This window comes from Mesoplodon bidens (assembly GCF_964165515.1).
Source record: "Mesoplodon bidens genome assembly, chromosome: 17".
Taxonomy (NCBI): Eukaryota; Metazoa; Chordata; class Mammalia; order Artiodactyla; family Ziphiidae; genus Mesoplodon; species Mesoplodon bidens.
In genome coordinates, this window is record NC_138174.1 from 13840291 (window position 1) to 13859344 (window position 19054).

At 38.3% G+C, this 19054-nt stretch overlaps 1 protein-coding gene across 1 annotated transcript in view; it reads left to right on the plus strand.

Moving 5' to 3' along the window:
• FREM2 (FRAS1 related extracellular matrix 2) overlaps positions 1-19054 on the plus strand; it is a gene marked incomplete at its 5' end in the record, with an annotated part of 148847 nt that overhangs the window by 56775 nt on the left and 73018 nt on the right. Inside the window, 2 exons of the mRNA XM_081215111.1 lie at positions 10845-10991; positions 17267-17497. Coding sequence (XP_081071237.1) covers positions 10845-10991; positions 17267-17497 — 378 coding nt within the window. The remainder of the gene's footprint in view (positions 1-10844; positions 10992-17266; positions 17498-19054) is intronic.

The window sequence follows — 19054 nt, forward strand, 5'->3', positions numbered from 1 at the left end:
TCTTGATTTTACTTCTGAGAACAAATACACCTAAGAACATGTTACTGACTCAGATTTGAAAACAGTGACAACAGATTAACCTAAAACTTGAATTTAGCACTAGCATCCTAGGACTCTAAGTCAAAATTCACTCACAGTATTTTAATTATAGAATGGCTTTTGTGCTGCCATACCACACTGATCCTTCCATCCTAGCCATCAAATTTAAATTGTGGTAAAAATGTAAACAAGTTAGGTTAAAGAAGGTTTCTTTGTTTAACAGCCAGATTAAGGCACTTCTGGATGTCCCCCCCCCTTTTATATATTTGTCTCAAGGTGAATATAACACATTTTCAAAAAACAATCCAAAATAGAGCTCAAACTATAAACCTTGTTAGTTGTAATGGTTGTGTCTTCTAGTAATGTGCATGGTGCTCTTATACAAATAGGAAGCAACCTCCCTTCTCAGGGAATTAACTAAATGGTGCTAAACTGGTTACTCAGAGAGGTACAGGAGAAGGAACCATTGCTTTCATTTCCCTGCAGAGTCTCCTTGGGGTGAGGGGAGATGTCTGGCGCCACAAAAGGAATTAGGCTCTGGTTTGAACAGAAACCTGAAGGCTATTAAGTTTATTTTAAGAATGTGTTGCCAGGGATCTAATAAATTTATATGTTGCCTCAGGCAGTGCATACATGAAATCTTGCTGCACCAGGTGTTTTGGTTTGCATTTTTTCCTTTCCCCAGAGGCAGGAGAGGGTGTGGTTCTTCTTGACAGACTTAACTCACTTTTGATAAAGTAGTTATTGTTTCTATGAAAGTATGGCAGTTTTTAAATTTTACTGCTATACGTAAATGGGGGGAAATGATAGAAAATTATTTGGGGGCTGCTTTACAAAGAAATGGTAAGTCCTCCCACATTTATTTATATATATTATATATATATGTATTATAATTTCGTATCATCTTAAACACAATTTTTATGATCTTATGCTTCAGCACAGTATTTGAGATCACAGTCTGTTAAGTGGAAAGACCAGTAGCTTAGGAGTGAAAACCCCTGGGGATTTATTTCTCTTCTGCAAATAGCTGCTTTGTAATCTTATTCAAATCACAGCCTTTCTGGATCTTGGGCAAATGGAGCAGGGAGAAAAGATGCAATCTAGAGTTCATTCTTGCTCTAAAATGCTTGGGGTTTATACTTGTCTTGTTCAGCAGATAATTATTTCTTGAATTAGTTGGTGTTCTTGTTTAGAATACAGAATCCCACTTTCATTTTCAGAGAATAAGTTTCCTTAGTTACTCATATTACTGCATTAAAATGACTGCGCTAGCTTTTAATTTAGACTGCCTGTGATCATCTCGGAACACGCATGTTGTAAATGAGAGTTCACCTTGAAATTATACGTTTGCGTTGTCCTTTGTCCTCTCTAAAGGTACATCTGAATTCCTTATCCTAGGCGTGCATACCAACAGTGAACGCATTCATTTCACCGGGTTTAAACTCCTAATTAAGAAAGCCAAGTATTGCACAATTAAATCAGGTTTGTTTAAGGAAATATGTTTAAGCCCTAAATTAGGAGATATAAACTCTTGGCTCTCCCCTTATTTTTTTTTCATTTTTTACAGGGGCTGCAAATACGCACATTCCTTTTTTTTTTTGCTAGGGATGGAGTTGGGGGAAGGGACCATGCTTAGAGAATTGTGGAGGATCCCTGCAGGCTGGGGCTTGCCGACTCTGACCCAGCTGTGGCCCTGATGGAGCACATCATTCAACCTGGAAGAAGCGTTTTCCTCCCAGTGTCCCTTGCTTTTGGCTATGGCCTCAAATTCATTCAAAAAATAAGAGGGTCATACCCTTAACTTAGGTTAATTTTTCTGATTCAGTCTCAACTATTTCAAAACTGACTTTCATATCCGTTTTTTCCCATTTACTTCTTACCATTTGTCAGCCTTGCTATGAATTAACACAAGAGGGCTTGCTGATGGTAGAGGGAAACACACTCAGATCATCAGTTTTGCTTCTATCCAATGGCACTCTTTAGAAATTAAGTTAAAGCAAATTAAAATTAAGTTAGCGTCACCTGTAAATAGAATATTGACCTAAAGGAAGTGATCTGATTACTCAGAAGAAGTGTAAAAACAATATTAGCAGGTTGAATTTGAACCCTGAGTCGATCACATACTTTATCTATAGAATTTAAAGTGAGTAATTTAACCTGACACTTAACGTCATCCATAGAATGTGGAGATGCCTAACCTGCAGGGCTATTGTGAGATGCATTGAGATAACATACAAAACAAAATCACCCTGACCATGGCCCCCACTGTGCCCAGTCCTCCTCTCCAAGCATATTCAGGGTCCCCAAGGCTGAATTAACATTCAGCCAGTTTACACCTGCACTCAGGTGAGTTTTGGTTCTTTTGAGCCATTGCCTTTTATGACTGGCCGGTGCCTGTATTGTGCCAATCTTGTTGGTCAAAGGCTTCTGCCCATGACTAGGTGTCCTCTGCACTCAGCCCAGGGCCATCACCACTCTGCCAGGAGTACCAGTGGCCATGTTCAGCCCCCAATAACAGGGACCTGCCTGTGGCCCCAAGGCCCCCAAAGAGTGGGTGCCAGAGCTGTGGGGTGATTTTTTCTGTTCTATTGAAGGGAAAGGATGTTTAAAAGAGTGCTGCTTGGAGCCTGGTATAAAAAATAGATTAATTAAGCATCTCTTTACATTTCCAGTTATGGTTTTCTCTCTTCCGGGACCCATTCATCCAGGAACCTGGGCTCTAGTTTGAGATGAGTAGTACCCTCTTACTGCACTCTGAATCCCTACTTTGCGCTGATGTTTAAGACTTTTACAGAGAGGCTACAATATTGTGCCTGGCACATCCATTTTTATAACCGTGAGTTCTCTGTTTAGAGGTTCCTTAGAGTCCAAGAAAATCAGTTTCCGTAGGGTCTGTTACTCCAGTTTTCCAAACAAGCAGAAAAAAGCATGAATCCCCATTCTTGGCTGTTGCTTAAATTGAGATTCTAGAACAGAGTATCCTAAGATTCTCTAGGGTTAGGAGTTATTCTGCATCAGAATTCATTCCATGTATATTATTTTCTAAGAGGTTAAAAAGATAACCCTATAAGTTACCTAAATTCTCATAATATTTCCAAATTATAACAGGTGGCCATGCAGGGGAACCCGTCCACCCTTTACCCGTGAGCCATGACTGTGTCTGAAGCCTAGTGCTATTCTGACTAGGGACAGATCTTGGAGGGAGGCCAGGGCTGCCGATCCGAGAATGCAGTAAGGATTCATTTCAGCTCACACTCCTGGGCATGAGCCAGGGGAAGGATTGATTAAAGGAAGGCCAAATGTGTGTGGAGGAAGAACACTTCCACTCCCCGCGCCCCATTGTGCCCTGTCCCAGAAGACTAACCTCTTGTGATTTGTATTGAGCAAACACAATTGATTCTTGTTCTTCGTGGTAATGTTCTATAAAATCACTGTGAATACTAAATGATAGCTCCCAGGGGAAATACAGAGTTAGATTCCCTGCAAGCCTCTGGTCATACATTTCATCAACCGATCAATACACAACCTTGTTTTCCATGTGTTTCTGTTTAAAGACACCTTATTTGATATATATGTTGTTGATCCATTAACATTGAACTTGTGGTCACCAGACTGTAACTCGTGCCTGAATGAAGCTTATGGAACATGTGTATTTTCTCCGTAAGGGGACATCGAAGCCTTCTTGTGCTCAGGAACACTGGACAGCACTTCAGCACTATGATTGGGGGCTATTTAAATAGAGAAATCACTAAATGAAAAGCACAAAAATGTGGAAAATGTGGCACTCAATGGACGGTGGAAAGGACACTTGTTTACAGTACGGGAGCTGAAACAAGAACACTGAGGGTCAGATGATGCAAATTTCTCAAAACTGCTCTGCAAGTGTCCAGCAAGCCCACAAAATAAATGTTATCGAGTGGATGAATTCTTAACTATGGACTCCCAGAATAATTAGAATTGTCTGTGTATTAACCTCTCGTAGAGTAGATGAATGGGAATTCAAGTCTTTGGAACCTTGTGTATGAATACCCATTATTTACACATTACGGGTATATGTGTGATCAAATCATGTCCCTAAGGAATGAAACTACACGTATTAAAGCAGACTGTGATGCTCTTACTTCTAGATGAACATTGGTATATTTGTCAGCCCCATATCCACCTCCGTATCACTTGGTAACTTCTTATCTTTAGAGCCTACCAAAGAATAGAAGGTAGAGTGTAAACTAATCCAGGCTTGAGCTAATTTTATGTAACTTGTATGACAACGACCAAGTCATCACAGCTCCACGTCTGCTTTTTTATTAGGAAGGGTGTGCTTATAAGTGCCTTGCCTGAGAATAGCCTAAGAGACCTCTACATGAGTGTGTATATCCATAGAGGTCAACGTGTGCTGTGCCTATTTCTCTCCACCTCTGGGGCTTTGTCACGCTACTTGTCTTTCTATACATTTCTATGTATATTCTTTATGTGTCTTTGTGGATCTGACCCCCTGTGCTATGCTGCCGCTTTTTCAGAATGTGTATAGCAGTGGGAATGGCATGGGTAGGTGTGTACAAAATGGAGGAAGAAAATAACATCCCAATTATTGAAAGTTGTCTTGCAGCAATTTTGGAAAAGATTATTGGACTAAATCCTTGGAGTTATTAAATAGTCAGCAAAATTATAAAATCTCTTGACAATTTTTCTGGATCTGTCTGCCAGTTCTTCTGGAGTTCTGTCAGTCATACTAAGGCACAGCTGCCCTCAGATCATGGCTCTTCATCTCTGGGGGTCTGGGTCAGGATTAGCACCACTACCACCCCTTCCCAGGGCAGATTTTGAATGCATCTTGACCACTCTCTCTTAGTCTTTAATATCCAATTACTTAAATAGGAAAAGGAGAAGGAAATAAATATTGAGTAAATGTCCTGAGCTCCTATCAAATTCTTTGAAGTTCCCTTTCTACAGGATTTCTTATCTCTGTTCTTATACTTAATCTTCCGGGAGCACTTCCCCTCCCCCCGTCCCCATCCAGCTTTTAAAAATAGCTGTATATTTGATTTCCAGGTCAGCTTCCAGGCTGAACTTCAGGCAAATGGAATTGTAGCAAGATAGAAAATCTTAGCAGGTTGGAAAAATATTACCAACGGATCATTTTCTATTAGTAGCTAACTTTTCTTCAAGAAAAAAAAATTGTCAAAGCTAAACGGACACCCAGAAATGATCCTTATTTAAGCACAAGTCAAAGTCGTGACACTAGTTTCATATTGAAAAAAGTATGTTCTGTCTTTACAGAAATCAGGCAGCCCTAAGTTCCTAGGGAGGGCTAATTGAAGCTTGCGACTCTTTGTTATTCTAAAAAAACTTGTGTTCCCATTGAAAAAGAAGATGAAGACGACTAAAGACCAGCTGGAAAAGTTCAAAAGAGGTCTTTTCATCAAAACCTTAATGGCTGTGGTGTCAGGGTTTGGGGACAAAGCATTTGGGAGTGTAGTTATCAGCTGTCAAGCACCTGTTGTATGGATTTATGACACAAGTTACAGACTTTAATTTGCTTCCAATGAGACGTTGAGACTAGCTCCTTGAGCATCATAGATGACAGAACCCATTTTAGAAAAGCAAAGAATCACATTGAAGTGAAACTTTGCTGGTTTTTAAGTTGTTTAATTTCTTCTGAAATTTCACATTCAGTAAGCTGTGGCTATTGTTATTAAAAGTGCCAACAGTGATTATTCCCACTTTGAGGTTTTAGAAGAATTTACTTGGTAGGTAATTAACGAATAAGTAACATGGCTTTCCATTCTTTAGATAAAATATGGAGCTCCATTATGCAAGGCAATTGTTATAATGAGAGTCACAATAAACTTCAGCTTAGTTCCTCAGATCCTTATATTACTCCTGCATAATAAGTAGCGCCTAAGATTTTACAGATTCTGAAATGCAATATGATTTTCGTATGTAGAACTCAAAAGAGTTAGGTAGTATTTAATCCCATCCAGAGTTAAGCTTTATACATTTAACTTTGTAGTCTCTAGCAAAATCTCTACTTAAAAATCCCCGATGTAGAGTGAATGCTGAACCTTTAAAACAATTGCCTGGAGCATGTCACTGTCTTGCAAAGCAAAGTTTCTCAGTATTGTTTTTGAATTTTATTTCAAATAACATCTGAAAGTGGTCGACATATAAAATCCTTAGAAACTTGTTCAGCTGTGTGTCACTTGAAACCCCTGATTAACCAGTAACCAGGCACCCTCTTCCTTCCAGTACATAAGCACCAACTGGAAAATAAGTCTTATAATTTATAATCTGTAAGAGATGAAATTAGCTATCCTTAAGACCATCTTCATGACAGAATGGAAGGATTAAACAGACCTTTTGTCATCAATAAACCCTGGAGGTATGATCTAGACAAACACAAACTCCAATAATTCACATTCATAGGTAATCATTTAAAATCTTTACATAGTGTTCATAGAATAGAAGTATGCAAGACATTTTAGAAAGAGTGTCATTAAAAATAATTTTCGGGCTTCCCTGGTGGCACATGGTTAAGAATCCACCTGCCAATGCAGGGGACACGGGTTCGAGCCCTGGTCCAGGAAGATCCCACATGCCACAGAGCAACTAAGCCCATGCACCACAACTACCGGAGCCCGTGCGCCACAACTACTGAAGCCTGTGCGCCTAGAGCCTGTGCTCCGCAGCAAGAGAAGCCACCGCAATGAGAAGCCTGTGCACCGCAATGATGGGTAGCCCCGGCTCGCCGCAACTAGAGAAAGCTCACGCAGCAACGAAGACCCAGTGCAGCCAAAAATAAATAAATTAAATAAATTAATTTTAAAAATAATTTTATTTAGGGAATTCCCTGGCGGTCCAGTGGTTAAGACTCAGTGCTCTCACTGCCAGGGCCTAGATTCAATCCCTGGTTGGGGAACTAAGATCCCACAAGCCATGCAGCGCGGCCAAATTTTTTTTTTTTAATTTAAAAATTTAAAAATTAAAGAAATTAAAAATAAAAGTAAAAATTAAAAAATAATAATTTTATTAAGAGAAAATGACTCAGTGCTAAAAGGGATATGTTACATTTATATAGGATATTTATATTGCCCATTAAATGAAGCACTACAGAACTTCTTTCAACCAAGACATTAGAGTGTCTAATTTATTAAATTGGCATTTTTCTAACAGTAAGCAAAATGAACTCCCTGCCCTCCTGGATCATGGGTGACAATAGGAGGAGACAGAGTGAACAAACAAAAAAGAAAGCATAAATGGGATATGAGGTTATGGAAAGCACTGGAGGGAAAAATTGCCCAGAATAAAGGAGCTAGAGAATTCTGGGGTTTCCACTGGTGTTTGTTGTGTCGTATTAAGTGTCAAGGAAAGGCCTCATTGACTCAAGATTCTTAACACATGCAATATTTAGAAAAAGGGTAATATCAAATCCTAAAATTAGCTAAAAATTGTTAAAGGAATAGAGAAATGGTATGCTTAGTGATCTCATTCTTAGACACAGGGGAAAGAAATAGGAAGAAAGTATACAGAATTATAATAAAATTCATTTGTTAAACACAAGAGTTACCAAATAAGTCAGAGGTTATTAATCACAAGTCAAGTAAAACTGTAGTATGTGCTTTGTTTTTGTAAGCTGAGAGCTGTTATGAAATAAGGAATAAAATAAGAGTCACAAAGTAGCCATTTTATTACCAAAAATCATACTTATCCATAGGCTTTCTAGTCAGGGAAGAAGTCTTTAGACCTCATTGTGTTCCAGGCACTATGTTCGATTTGGATGCTAGAAGGATGAATTTGACCAGTACTTGTCCTGGGGAAGTGCGCTCAGGCAGTTAGTGGCAGAATACACATGAAGATAAAAGAATTACAATTACTCTGGTTGGAGATACAGAAGAAGTATACACTGCATGATAAGCCAGGCTTCCTGAGCTTTAGGTGAGTTGGACCTAAACAAATTGCAAGGAGGAGTAGGAAGCTAAAGATATTCTGGGCAGAAGACTTCCCACATGCTTTTGCATGTGGGAAGAAAACAGTGAGAAGCTAGATATGACCAGCTGTTTCTCTCCGTGGAGAAGTGATAGGATGTGAAGCTGTAGGTATTTGGATGGACAGGAGTGGCTTGGTATAGCATGACAAGAAGTTTGGAATAAAATCTAGGACTTGATGGAGCCACAATCTAATTGAGAGAGAAGTGTGGCATAAGGTTGTTTTCAAGTAATGATTAGTTGAGAAATCAGAAAGCTTTTATGTATTCACTTAATTGATTAAATGTTATTCTATTCTTGTTGTTTGTCTATGACTTCCTAGAGGAAATGTTCCCAGTAATAGAACATAAACACAGTAATGTAAAAAAGTATTTTTAAAGACAATAAGACCAAGTGTTGGCACGGTAAAAGAATGCATGCCAGTCAATCTCTGACAAAAATGAGTACAATTAGTAAGTGTGTACAATTAAACAATATGAGAGGATATCTGCTAAAGCACAAAACTGCACAAAATAATCAATAGGTGAAAAACTGCAGAATCACAGAGATGAGAGGGCTGGGGTCGCTGCAGGATGCTTCATGAAGGGGATGGTAAAGGGAGCCTTCGAGGAGCAGAAAGTGTAAGCAGAAGAATGATGGGGGTTAGCACCGTAGGAAGAAAGACAGAAGTAACAGGAAGAATGAGGGTGGGAAATCCATGGAGCAGCAAGACTCTTGGATGGACCTCAGAGTGAGCAGATTAGAGACAGTGGGAAGAAGACAGGGCAGGGCAGGGGAAACCAGAAATCTGCAAAGATAGCCTGATGGCTTGATGTGTGCAGCAGCTGTAGGGAGACGGGGCAAAGGAGGACTGAGTGCAGTTGGATTTAAGGCAGGTTAATAGTCTGGCAGTGGGTGTGCAGGGTGGACCTGAGCATGCGTGGGGTGAGCGGGGAGGAGTAAGGTGACTTTTGTTGAAGGATGCTACGTAGGTACCGCACTGTACTGCATGGATATATGGGTTATCTCACTCGATCCTCACAGCAGACACGGGCATTAATTAATATGACCCTCATTTGATTCTCTAGATGAGGAAACAGAGGTCTAGGGAAGAAACTTGCTCAAAGTTAGACAGCAGATAAGAATGAAGTGGGCTGTGGGCTATGGGCTCCAGTTCTGGGGAGCCCCCAGCCCGTGGCCCCTCCTCTCCAGAACAGTACCCAGTGTCTAAAACATGGCAGGCATAAGTTCTTAAGGACAAAATGTGGAATGAACTTCCTGTTCTCCAATCTATTTATATCTTAGATTTTTAAAATTAACAAAAATGACAGGTCCGTAATCCCATCAATTTAAAACACCAAGCAGCTCCATATTTGTAATGTTTCATGTTACTACGTCACTGCATGCACAGTATCAATACCATTCGTTTCTGTATTTTGTGTTTTAAGTATTTCAACAAAAAATTCTTTTTTGTTGTTGTTTAATGACTGAATCGTATTTCATTGATTTGATGTACCATAAATAGAGTAAACTCTAAGATTTTTGGTTTGAGGGCTATTATAGAAAATATTGCAATGAATAGTCCCTTACAAATAGATTTTTGCTTCTCGCACAGAAGGACTTACAAGATCAAATGGTATGAACATCTTTTTGTCTCTTGCACACATTGCCATGTAGCTGTCTAAATGGCTCGGTGCTAATTTACAATTTAAACAGTAATAAATAAGAAAACCAATTTCCCTAAATAATCTCGGCTGTATTGGGTATTCATTTTAATCTTTAGTACATGTCAATTCATAACTCAAAGATGCTGCAATTTTTTTTAAATTTCTAGCAAAGATGAACATTTTTTTCATGTGTTTGTTAATTATGTTTTCTTTCCCACGTGAGGATTTTTTGCTCACAGGTCTGTTAAAGCCTTGATGTTTTCCTGTCTCATTTCTTTTTCTCTAGTGTAACCCTGTGTGAACTCAGAAGAGAAGAAACTGGAGTTAAAATTGTGTCTCTGGCTGTGTTTATTATTTGGGCTTTTTCCCCCCTTTTACAGAAATACTTAAAGGAAATTATTGATGCCTTTGTGTATAAACCTCACCTTACTCTGAAATAATTGGTGTAGATCAAAGGAAGTAGAGGGATACATGCATAGTAATCAGCTGATAACCATTTCTCTTTTCTTTCACCTAGCAGAGCAGCTTTCACATTAGAGATCACACACATTTTCTCCTGATAGGCAGCCAGCTCCATTTTGGTGGGAAGGTGGGAGGAGAAAGCCTTATCTTCAGAGTAGAATGGAATCAATGAAAAGACCTGTCTGTTTGCTTTAAGGAATGGAGTGGAATCTAGTGGGGAAGGGAGGTGGAGAAGGGATATTTGTTTTTCCTTAAGTGGTTATAATTAAAGCCTTCCACCCAATTGCTCAGTGAACCAGAAAAAGGTATTTGTGAAGTTGTGTGTGTGTGTTTAACATCACAAAAGAGCCCTGCGGCTTTCTTTATAGAAAAACTTGCTCTCCAGCGGCACCTTGTGGGAAATGAGTCATCCTGCAATTTGGATACTTGACTTTATGGTTTAACAAAATTGCTTCTGGTAGTTCTGTGTTCCTTCCCTCTGACCCATTTCCCCTGCTAAAGATCAAGGGAGTTTGCAAAGAATTATGTCAGTTGTATTTCTGCATAACAGTCAGTGAACAGTAAGCTGTATCTCCATGTATGTATCCTAGATTGTGAATCAAACCAAGTAGCTCGAGTGATTCGTCATGTTGCATCATTAAAGTCGTCTTTGGAATATCTAAGGTTAGTCATTCAAGAAACCACTAATTCGAGGCTTAAAATTTTTGTTTTCCAGGTGGAAATAAGTTAATCAAGCAACATTTTCGTCTGAATTGGGCATGGATCTCCTTTGAAAAGGAATATTACTTGATCAATGAGGACTCCAAATTTCTAGATGTCGTGCTTAAACGTAGAGGTTATTTGGGAGAGACTTCCTTTATAAGTAAGTTTAATTTACACTTCTGTCTCAAAATCCCATTTTTCTAGCAAAAGTTCATAATTTTACTATGATTAAAAATGTTGGGCTTTCCTGGTGGCGCAGTGGTTGAGAGTCCGCCTGCCGATGCAGGGGACACGGGTTCGTGCCCCGGTCCGGGAAGATCCCACATGCCGCGGAGCGGCTGGGCCCGTGAGCCATGGCTGCTGAGCCTGCGCTCCAGAGCCTGTGCTACGCAACGGGAGAGGCCACAACAGTGAGAGGTCCGCGTGCCGCAAAAAAAAAAAAAAAAAAAAAAAGTTTAGTTTTCTGCTCTAGTTTTAAAGCTTAGGGAGATACTGACAATTAAAGGTTCTTTACTAAAGAAACATGCCAAAAGTTTTGTGCTGAGGCTAAATCAAAGAGACAAAGGCTGAAAAAATAAGAAGTATGTAATCAAAATATATACCTCTTCAAATCTTCTACCTACATATGATGTTTCTCTGATATAAAATAACTTCACAAAATGACAGTAATAGCTCATAAATTAAAATAACTTAAATGTCACTAGATCTTAGAATAGGCTTAGGCAAATCTGTAATTTATAAGATAAAATCCTGCTGAAATATAAATTTATGAAGGCTACTTTAATACTAAGTAAACAAAAAACTGTTCAGTGACCTATTAGACATTGAAGTGTAATTTACTATCTGTTTGCTTCATTTGAATGCTCTGGTAGGTCACTAAAAGTTTCAAAAACCCTAACACTACATAAGAGCACTACATAAAAGATAAATGTTGTGGCTTTTCTTCCCAACAGTAAGGTGTTAAATACTGATCCTTTTCTGCTGCCTTACCCTTTTAAATATAATCAACAAGGACCTACTGAATAGCACAGGGAACTCTATATGGGAAAAGAATCTGAAAAAGATTGGATATGTGTACATGTATAACTGAATCACTTTGCTGTACACCTGAAACTAACACAACATTATAAATCAACTATACTCCAATATAAAATAATTTTTTTTAAAAAAGAGTCAAAAGCAAATGAGTAAACCTTTTTTCATCTCCAAGCTCACATTCAATTTCATGTAAGCATAAAATAGAGAAAAGTAGGTATATTAGTCATTTTAAACAGTAATATAATCAGCACAAAATATTTGGCATGGTGATGAAAAATAATAGCACCCCAGGTAATTATATTATTTTTATACCATGTGTTATATAGACATCTAGGCTGATAGAATTTTCATGCGGTGAAAGAGCTTTCATTGTGAGTATCAACTAAGGTAGGAATCTAGGAAAATGTCGGCAAAATAAAAAGTTGATAACCCTGTGTTTGTTTCCAAAATGATTATTTGAAATTTTACTGGTCCATGAAATTCAAAAGCCTTAAACAGTAGATCTCTATCAACACACACACACACACGCACATGCACACACACACACACGCATATTCTACACACCATAATTTGCCATGAACTCTATCCCCACCCACCTGCCATGATTTCCACTGATGCTGGGATGCTGGATATTAATTATCCCTTATTTCAAAAATGCTTTTTGTTTTTTAACTTTAGATGAGGGGTTTTCACATTATGCTTTACTGACCCCTCAAGGCTATTCTAGCTTCAGGAGTGCTGGTCCACCTGCAGACCCATCTGGCAGCTCTGCTTTTATCATCTTTATTTGCCTGTGCCTCTTTGTAGGTGGTCATTTACAATCTGTGTTTAACCTTCTAGAGCACAGTGAATGCTCTTATTGCCCTCAAAGAGGCATGTTCTTTCTGCGCACACACGTGTGCCCTTCAGATCAGGAATTTGATTCTGTCTTACATATTGTCAGTCAGAGATGCACCTTAACTGTGCTTTGTGCTTGAAAATGTAGCAGATAATTCACAGGGAAAGTAATAACTAAAAGACAGAGCACCTTAGCAATTCTTAAGGATGCTTTCATCTATTTGGGTTTTACCTAAATTCCCACTCCTAGTGAGTATATTTAGTTATTCACTCACATACGGCCCCTTGATAGCAATGGGAAAGTTAATGGTTGAAAAATATTTTTAAAATTATCTTTTCAGATTTTTCTCTCTGTTGCCCTTTTTTTAAGCTGAATGCTAAAATATTGAACGAGCCTCTTTTTTTCTCCTGAAGTTATTTTTTCAATGAACTATTATTTCCTTCAGGTGTGGAGATCATTCATAATCCTAAAAAGGCTCTATAGCTCTACTTGGTTAACCTCACAAGGTTACTTAGTAACCCAGGGTGATAGAAAGTTGGAAAGACTTCTGTGTGTGGCCCATACCCATCAATCATTGAAGATGGTAATAGAATTCATGCTAGGACTGGGAATGGAAAAGTCAGGTTAAAGCAAAGGGTAGCCCTGTAGAAGTTCTGCAAGGGACATGTTTTGTATTACTGTCCCCCTACAACCTCCAATTTCATGTATGGAGGTTTAGAATTAGATAGTTTGTATTATAGCTAAAGACAGAATATCATTTACCTTCAGGCACACAGTTAATAAATCATGTATTTTGTATATGTATTTTCTCAGAGATAATTGTTGATGTTATAACCATTATAACCCATTAATAAATTAAATATGTATTTGCATCTCACAAATTTCACTTGCAAAGATCTTGTTGCTCCCAGTTACTGAACACGCATTAAACGCAAGATATTCCACTAAGCACGTTAAGTATTTTACCCATCTCTTTTACTCTTTACAATATTTTTTATTTTTTTAATAAATTTATTTATTTATTTTCGGCTGAGTTGGAACTTTTTTGCTGCACACAGGCTTTCTCTAGTTGCGACGAGCAGGGGCTACTCTTCGTTGCAGTGCGCTGGCTTCTCATTGTGGTGGCTTCTCTAGTTGCGGAGCACAGGCTCTAGGCGTGCAGGCTTCAGTAGTTGTGGCTCGCGGGCTCAGTAGTTGTGGCTCGCAGTCTCTAGAGCACAGGCTCAGTAGTTGTGGTGCACGGGCTTAGTTGCTCCGCGGCATGTGAGATCTTCCCGAACCAGGGCTCGAACCTGTGTCCCCTGCACTGGCAGGTGGGTTCTTAACCACTGCGCCAACAGGGAAGCCCTCTTTACAATCTTTTATTCACTAACTCAACTAGTATTTTCTTGAGTGCTTGTTACGTGCCAGACACTGTGTTAGGTAATGGACTGTGAGGTGATAATAATGATAGCTAATTTATTGAGTTATTATTACAGGCCAGCCCTGGTTCTCAACACCTTACATAGTCAACCCCAAGAAAAGTGGGTCATTATATCCCCCCTTATACAGGTAAGGAAACAGAAAGTTTGTCATATCCCCAAAGTTACATAGCTACTAAGGCCAGAAGTGAGATTTGGCTCCAGGGCAGATTCTCTTAACTACCACCCCACAGTGCTTCTTAAATCCTCTGCAACCGAGGAAGTTAACTTGCCTATGATTTCATAGCCGCTATGTGGCAGAGGTAGGATTGAAGTCTAACCTCTCATTCCAAAGTACCTTGCTTAACCCCCATACCATTCTTCCATGCCACAGGAAAAGATGCAATTGTAGTTTCATTTAGTAAATCAGAGTAATATGTTTTGTTTAATAATATCTTTGAAAAAAGAAGCATAAATTTAAGCCCAGTTTATAAGGCTTTTCATTTCCAGAATTCTTTTTCCCCAATATAATAATATTTTTGTAATATGTATGGTTTACTAGCTGAATATTTGTATCTCCAAGTAAGAGCAAAATTTTCGAACACTGAGTGTGTGACTGTCTTGTCTACTACATTAAAGTATGAACTAATCTGTCTCCTTCACAACCTATACACCATTTCTTCATCCTTTATTAAAATTGGGCACGTATGTAAGAGTGCCTCATGGAAGTATGATGTATTTAGTATGTATCTACCCACCCTCAGATCTTAATGCACATAAGACTTACATGGGGATCTTGCTAAAATGTTGGTTCTGATTGAATAGGTCTGGGGTAGGGTTTGAAATTCTGCATTTCTAACAAACGTCCAGATCTGGTCCATGCTGCTGGCCCATGGACCACACTTTTAGTAACAAGGTAGACTAGCCCTGCACTTAGAATAGGTACTATGTGTTAATTATGAAAAGGGAATCTTTATTTCTGACCCCAAGTAAATTTAATATTCCATCATGGTCTTATTGTACCTTTTAAAAAGGATGACATGCCCTTCCTTGTTTTCTCATGTTTGAGAAACATACCAAACCATTTAAGACAGCACTCTTTTTCATAAAATAGAAGTCCATTCCTCTTCACCTGACTAATCAATGGTATTGTCTATTTATACTTCACATTCAGTTGGGAATCTCTTTCAAAATCCACCACAAAATTACAGAAACAACTGAGATTTGGCTTTGCAACTTATTTTTTATTTAGGTTGGATGATCTGATTATCAGTTAGAAGTATGACTAGTGGGAACTAGTGGACATTCCTTGTATTATACGGAGTCCTTTTGGCTTTTCACTGCCTTTTGAATCTCCAGGAAAATAATGCATTGTTGATGAAACAAAACAAATCAGAAAAGTGAGCAGTAGCTATCAGAGGCCAAATAATAGATGCTTTTGCTGGTCGTACCACTGGGGATAAATGGTCAATGGGCCGCGTGTGTACTGGAACCTCAGAGAGAATGATTCCTTTCATCATCACCTTGGCAGTGAATCGTGGTGGATCCAAGAGGTGTTGACAGCCACTCTGTGAGCATTAGGAACCAGAGAGCTAACAGGAAGTCTGCAATGCTCAACAAGATACGTAGTGCTGAAATTCCTGGTTCTGTGCCCTTTTTTCTCTTGCCATTCAGTAAATTATGCCTCACCTCCTATTGAAAAAATGGAATATTTCTGAGATCTATAAGACAGAAATAGTTTAGTGAAATATTTACCTTCACCTTCATTTTAAGATGAAATAGTCAGTGATATATTCAGATGAAGAAATAAATATTCAAATTAATCTTGCAGGGTGGGATGAATTGGGAGATTGGGATTGACGTATATACACTGTTGATTCTAGGTATAAAATAGATAACTAATGAGAACCTGAGAAAAAAAACAAATTACTCTTGCATAAGCACCACAGGACAGAGGTTTTATCTGTTCTGTCTGGCTTATAGTAGGCACCCAATGAACATTTGTGGTTGAATGGATCTTACTTGGTCCAGTTTCATTTCTAGTTTGAAGAACAAAAGGGCATTTTCTGAAAATAAGATAATTTTTTTCAGTTAAGTGAGAAATGGTACAAAGAATTTATTTTCAGACTTTTTAATTCTAATAGGCACGAGATTTTACTTTTCTCTTTTTAAATCTGTCTTTGTACCAAACTTCTCTGAAAATGCCAATGTTGAAAGGAATATATTTGAAAATTATTCCATTAACTTGTATCATTAAGAGGTTCTGATCAGTACTTGAAAATATACTAGAACAAGTACTAACTGCAATTTTGTAATTTTTCTATGATGTTGAATTTCTTGACTCTTACTCATTGCTTTATAGATAATATATCTTATGATTTGAGTATGTGGCATAGTAATGGCAAATAAAGATGCTCTTGAAATGTACTTAGAGACTCAGGGATCCTTTAACCTTCCCGGCTAACTGAAATGGACCTTGAGTGAACCAACAGAGTACGGCTCATAATAACCATACATATTTAGCTCTCCAATTCTCTTCACATGGCTTCGTGGAATTCTGGAGTGCTCCACAAAGAGAAACCTGGCAATAGTCATGTTGACAAACACTGAATTAGATTTTTTAAGGGTCCTAGTTCTGTTAAATGAGAGTATTATAATTTTTTATTATTATGCTTGGCCATTTACAGCTTAGATTATCAAAGAATTCTTTGACTCACAGAGTCTCTTGCTGGCTTATATTTTCTAGTTAGAGAATTTTTCTTAAGTTTTTAAAATATAACACATGCAATACAACCCATGCAAAAAAGTAAATGTGAAGAGTTTTTAGATTGTACGAATTTGTGGGTGTGAGACTATTTCAGAATGTGAGCATCAATTTCCTCGGTCCTGTTTTACAAGTGGTTCTAACACAAACTTAACTCAAAGAATATATAGCAAAACAATAATGGGGCAAGAGTAGAACAGAATCATGGACTGCTCAGCACCTACAGTAGAACACTTTTATTGTAAGACCCATACCCAATTATCCATTTCATGGAATCAAAGCAGGATTTACTTTGCACTGCAGGATACAGTGACACACAAAAAGTTAACAACAGGAAAGACTTAATAACCTAGTTGAAAATGAAACAAAGGAAATGATATTGTGTTTCTGTGAAGGTATTGGCTCAAGAGATGGGACTGCAAAAAAAGACAAAGACTTCAAGGGCAAAGCACAGAAACAAGTGCAGTTCAACCCAGGCCAGACCCGGGCCACGTGGAGAGTGCGGATCCTGAGTGATGGGGAACATGAGCAGTCTGAGACCTTCCAGGTGGTTCTCTCAGAGCCCGTGCTGGCTGCCCTGGAATTCCCTGCAGTGACCACAGTGGAGGTCGTGGACCCAGGAGATGGTAAGAGCTACCATCAACTCACTGGTGTTGTCACTGTTGGGTTTTTATGACAAAACACCTTATAAAGGAGGTTTAAATTCAATGTTTGGATTTTCCATAGAGAGAACTTTCTAGATGAATGGTTCAGTATTCTCAGATATGCTGGTGGGAGAGAGAACCCAAAAATTAATGAAAGGAAGCTATATTTTTTCAAGTCAATGAACTACAAATACACATAGGATTATCAATATGTTCTTTCTCTTATTATAATTTTATCCTTTAGAACCAACGTTGCTCATCTCATTTTTCTAGAATTATTTCATGACTTTTTAAAGTATTTTAAATGTGTTTTAAAATGTCCTTTAAACAAATGCTTTAAGAATTAGACCATTTGGGGATTAATTTGTTCTCCATATAACACTTTATTCAAATTTCTTCATATATTCACCAGCCAAAACTTTTCGTTCTGCCATATGTTTCCACATTTGTTACATAATACCCACCAACCTACCCCCTCTCCTTGTTGAAAAATATCTTGCATCATTGCTCTTAATTTCTATTAGATGATGTTTTCTTGTCAATGCACACCCTTGGCTGATGTCGGTTAAAATGAACCTCACTGATCTGAGTGTAAATTGACCTTTCCCTCCCCTGCCATACTCCTCCAGTCCTGACTTGTCTCAATGCAGCCAGGAAAAAAAAAAAAGGTTGAATTGGGCTTTTGAGGGCTGGCATTTATACAAAGCTTGGTGAGCCTCCTCTAAAGCTGAAATCCTGTCAGAAGACAGACGTGACTTTCTTTTAAGCCGCTAGCCTATTTATTTTGTTAGTCAGAAAACTCTTATATGTTCTGTGAAGGCACAGTCTACTGAGTACGTGAAACGGAGACATATGTGGAAATCTCTGGGTTTAACACTGAGCATAATTAAGGAAAGAGGATAAGAGAACCGGAGCTCCGGCTCTGTTTAACTACCATCTCTGCCTTTAGTTGAAAATGAACTTCAGTTATGTTTATCATTTCCGTTAAAGAACAGAACGGAAATGTTAATTAGCATTTAATTACATTTAATTTTATCTGCATTATCTAGGAATAAACAATTAAATTTTCTTCTAGTCCTGAGTTTGGGGTAAGTGCTAGCATAAGAAAGCTTTTCTCTCTTTTGAACAAGCCCATGACAGCTTTAATACATATAAACTGGCCCATTAGTTACAGTTTGTTTGAAGCCATTTCTTGATGTTTTATTTGCCCATTGGTATAATTGCCATACTTGACCTCAGGAATAGGACACTTGAACTCATTTGTGCCTTCTTATTTATAAGCCCAGAGTGACACACAATACTCCCTACCCGTAATAAGTCTGAGAACTGGGATTTTAAAAACAAATACACATATTATACACACACACACACACACACACACACACACACACACACTCCTTATATAATCTATACTCTTGAAGGCTACCAAATTAAAATTTGCCACAATTTTACTTTATGTAATGGTCACCTGAGTTGTCTTGGCATTTTCTAGATGAAGTTCAGCCCTATTCATTCCAGGCCATGATCATCCCTGTGATG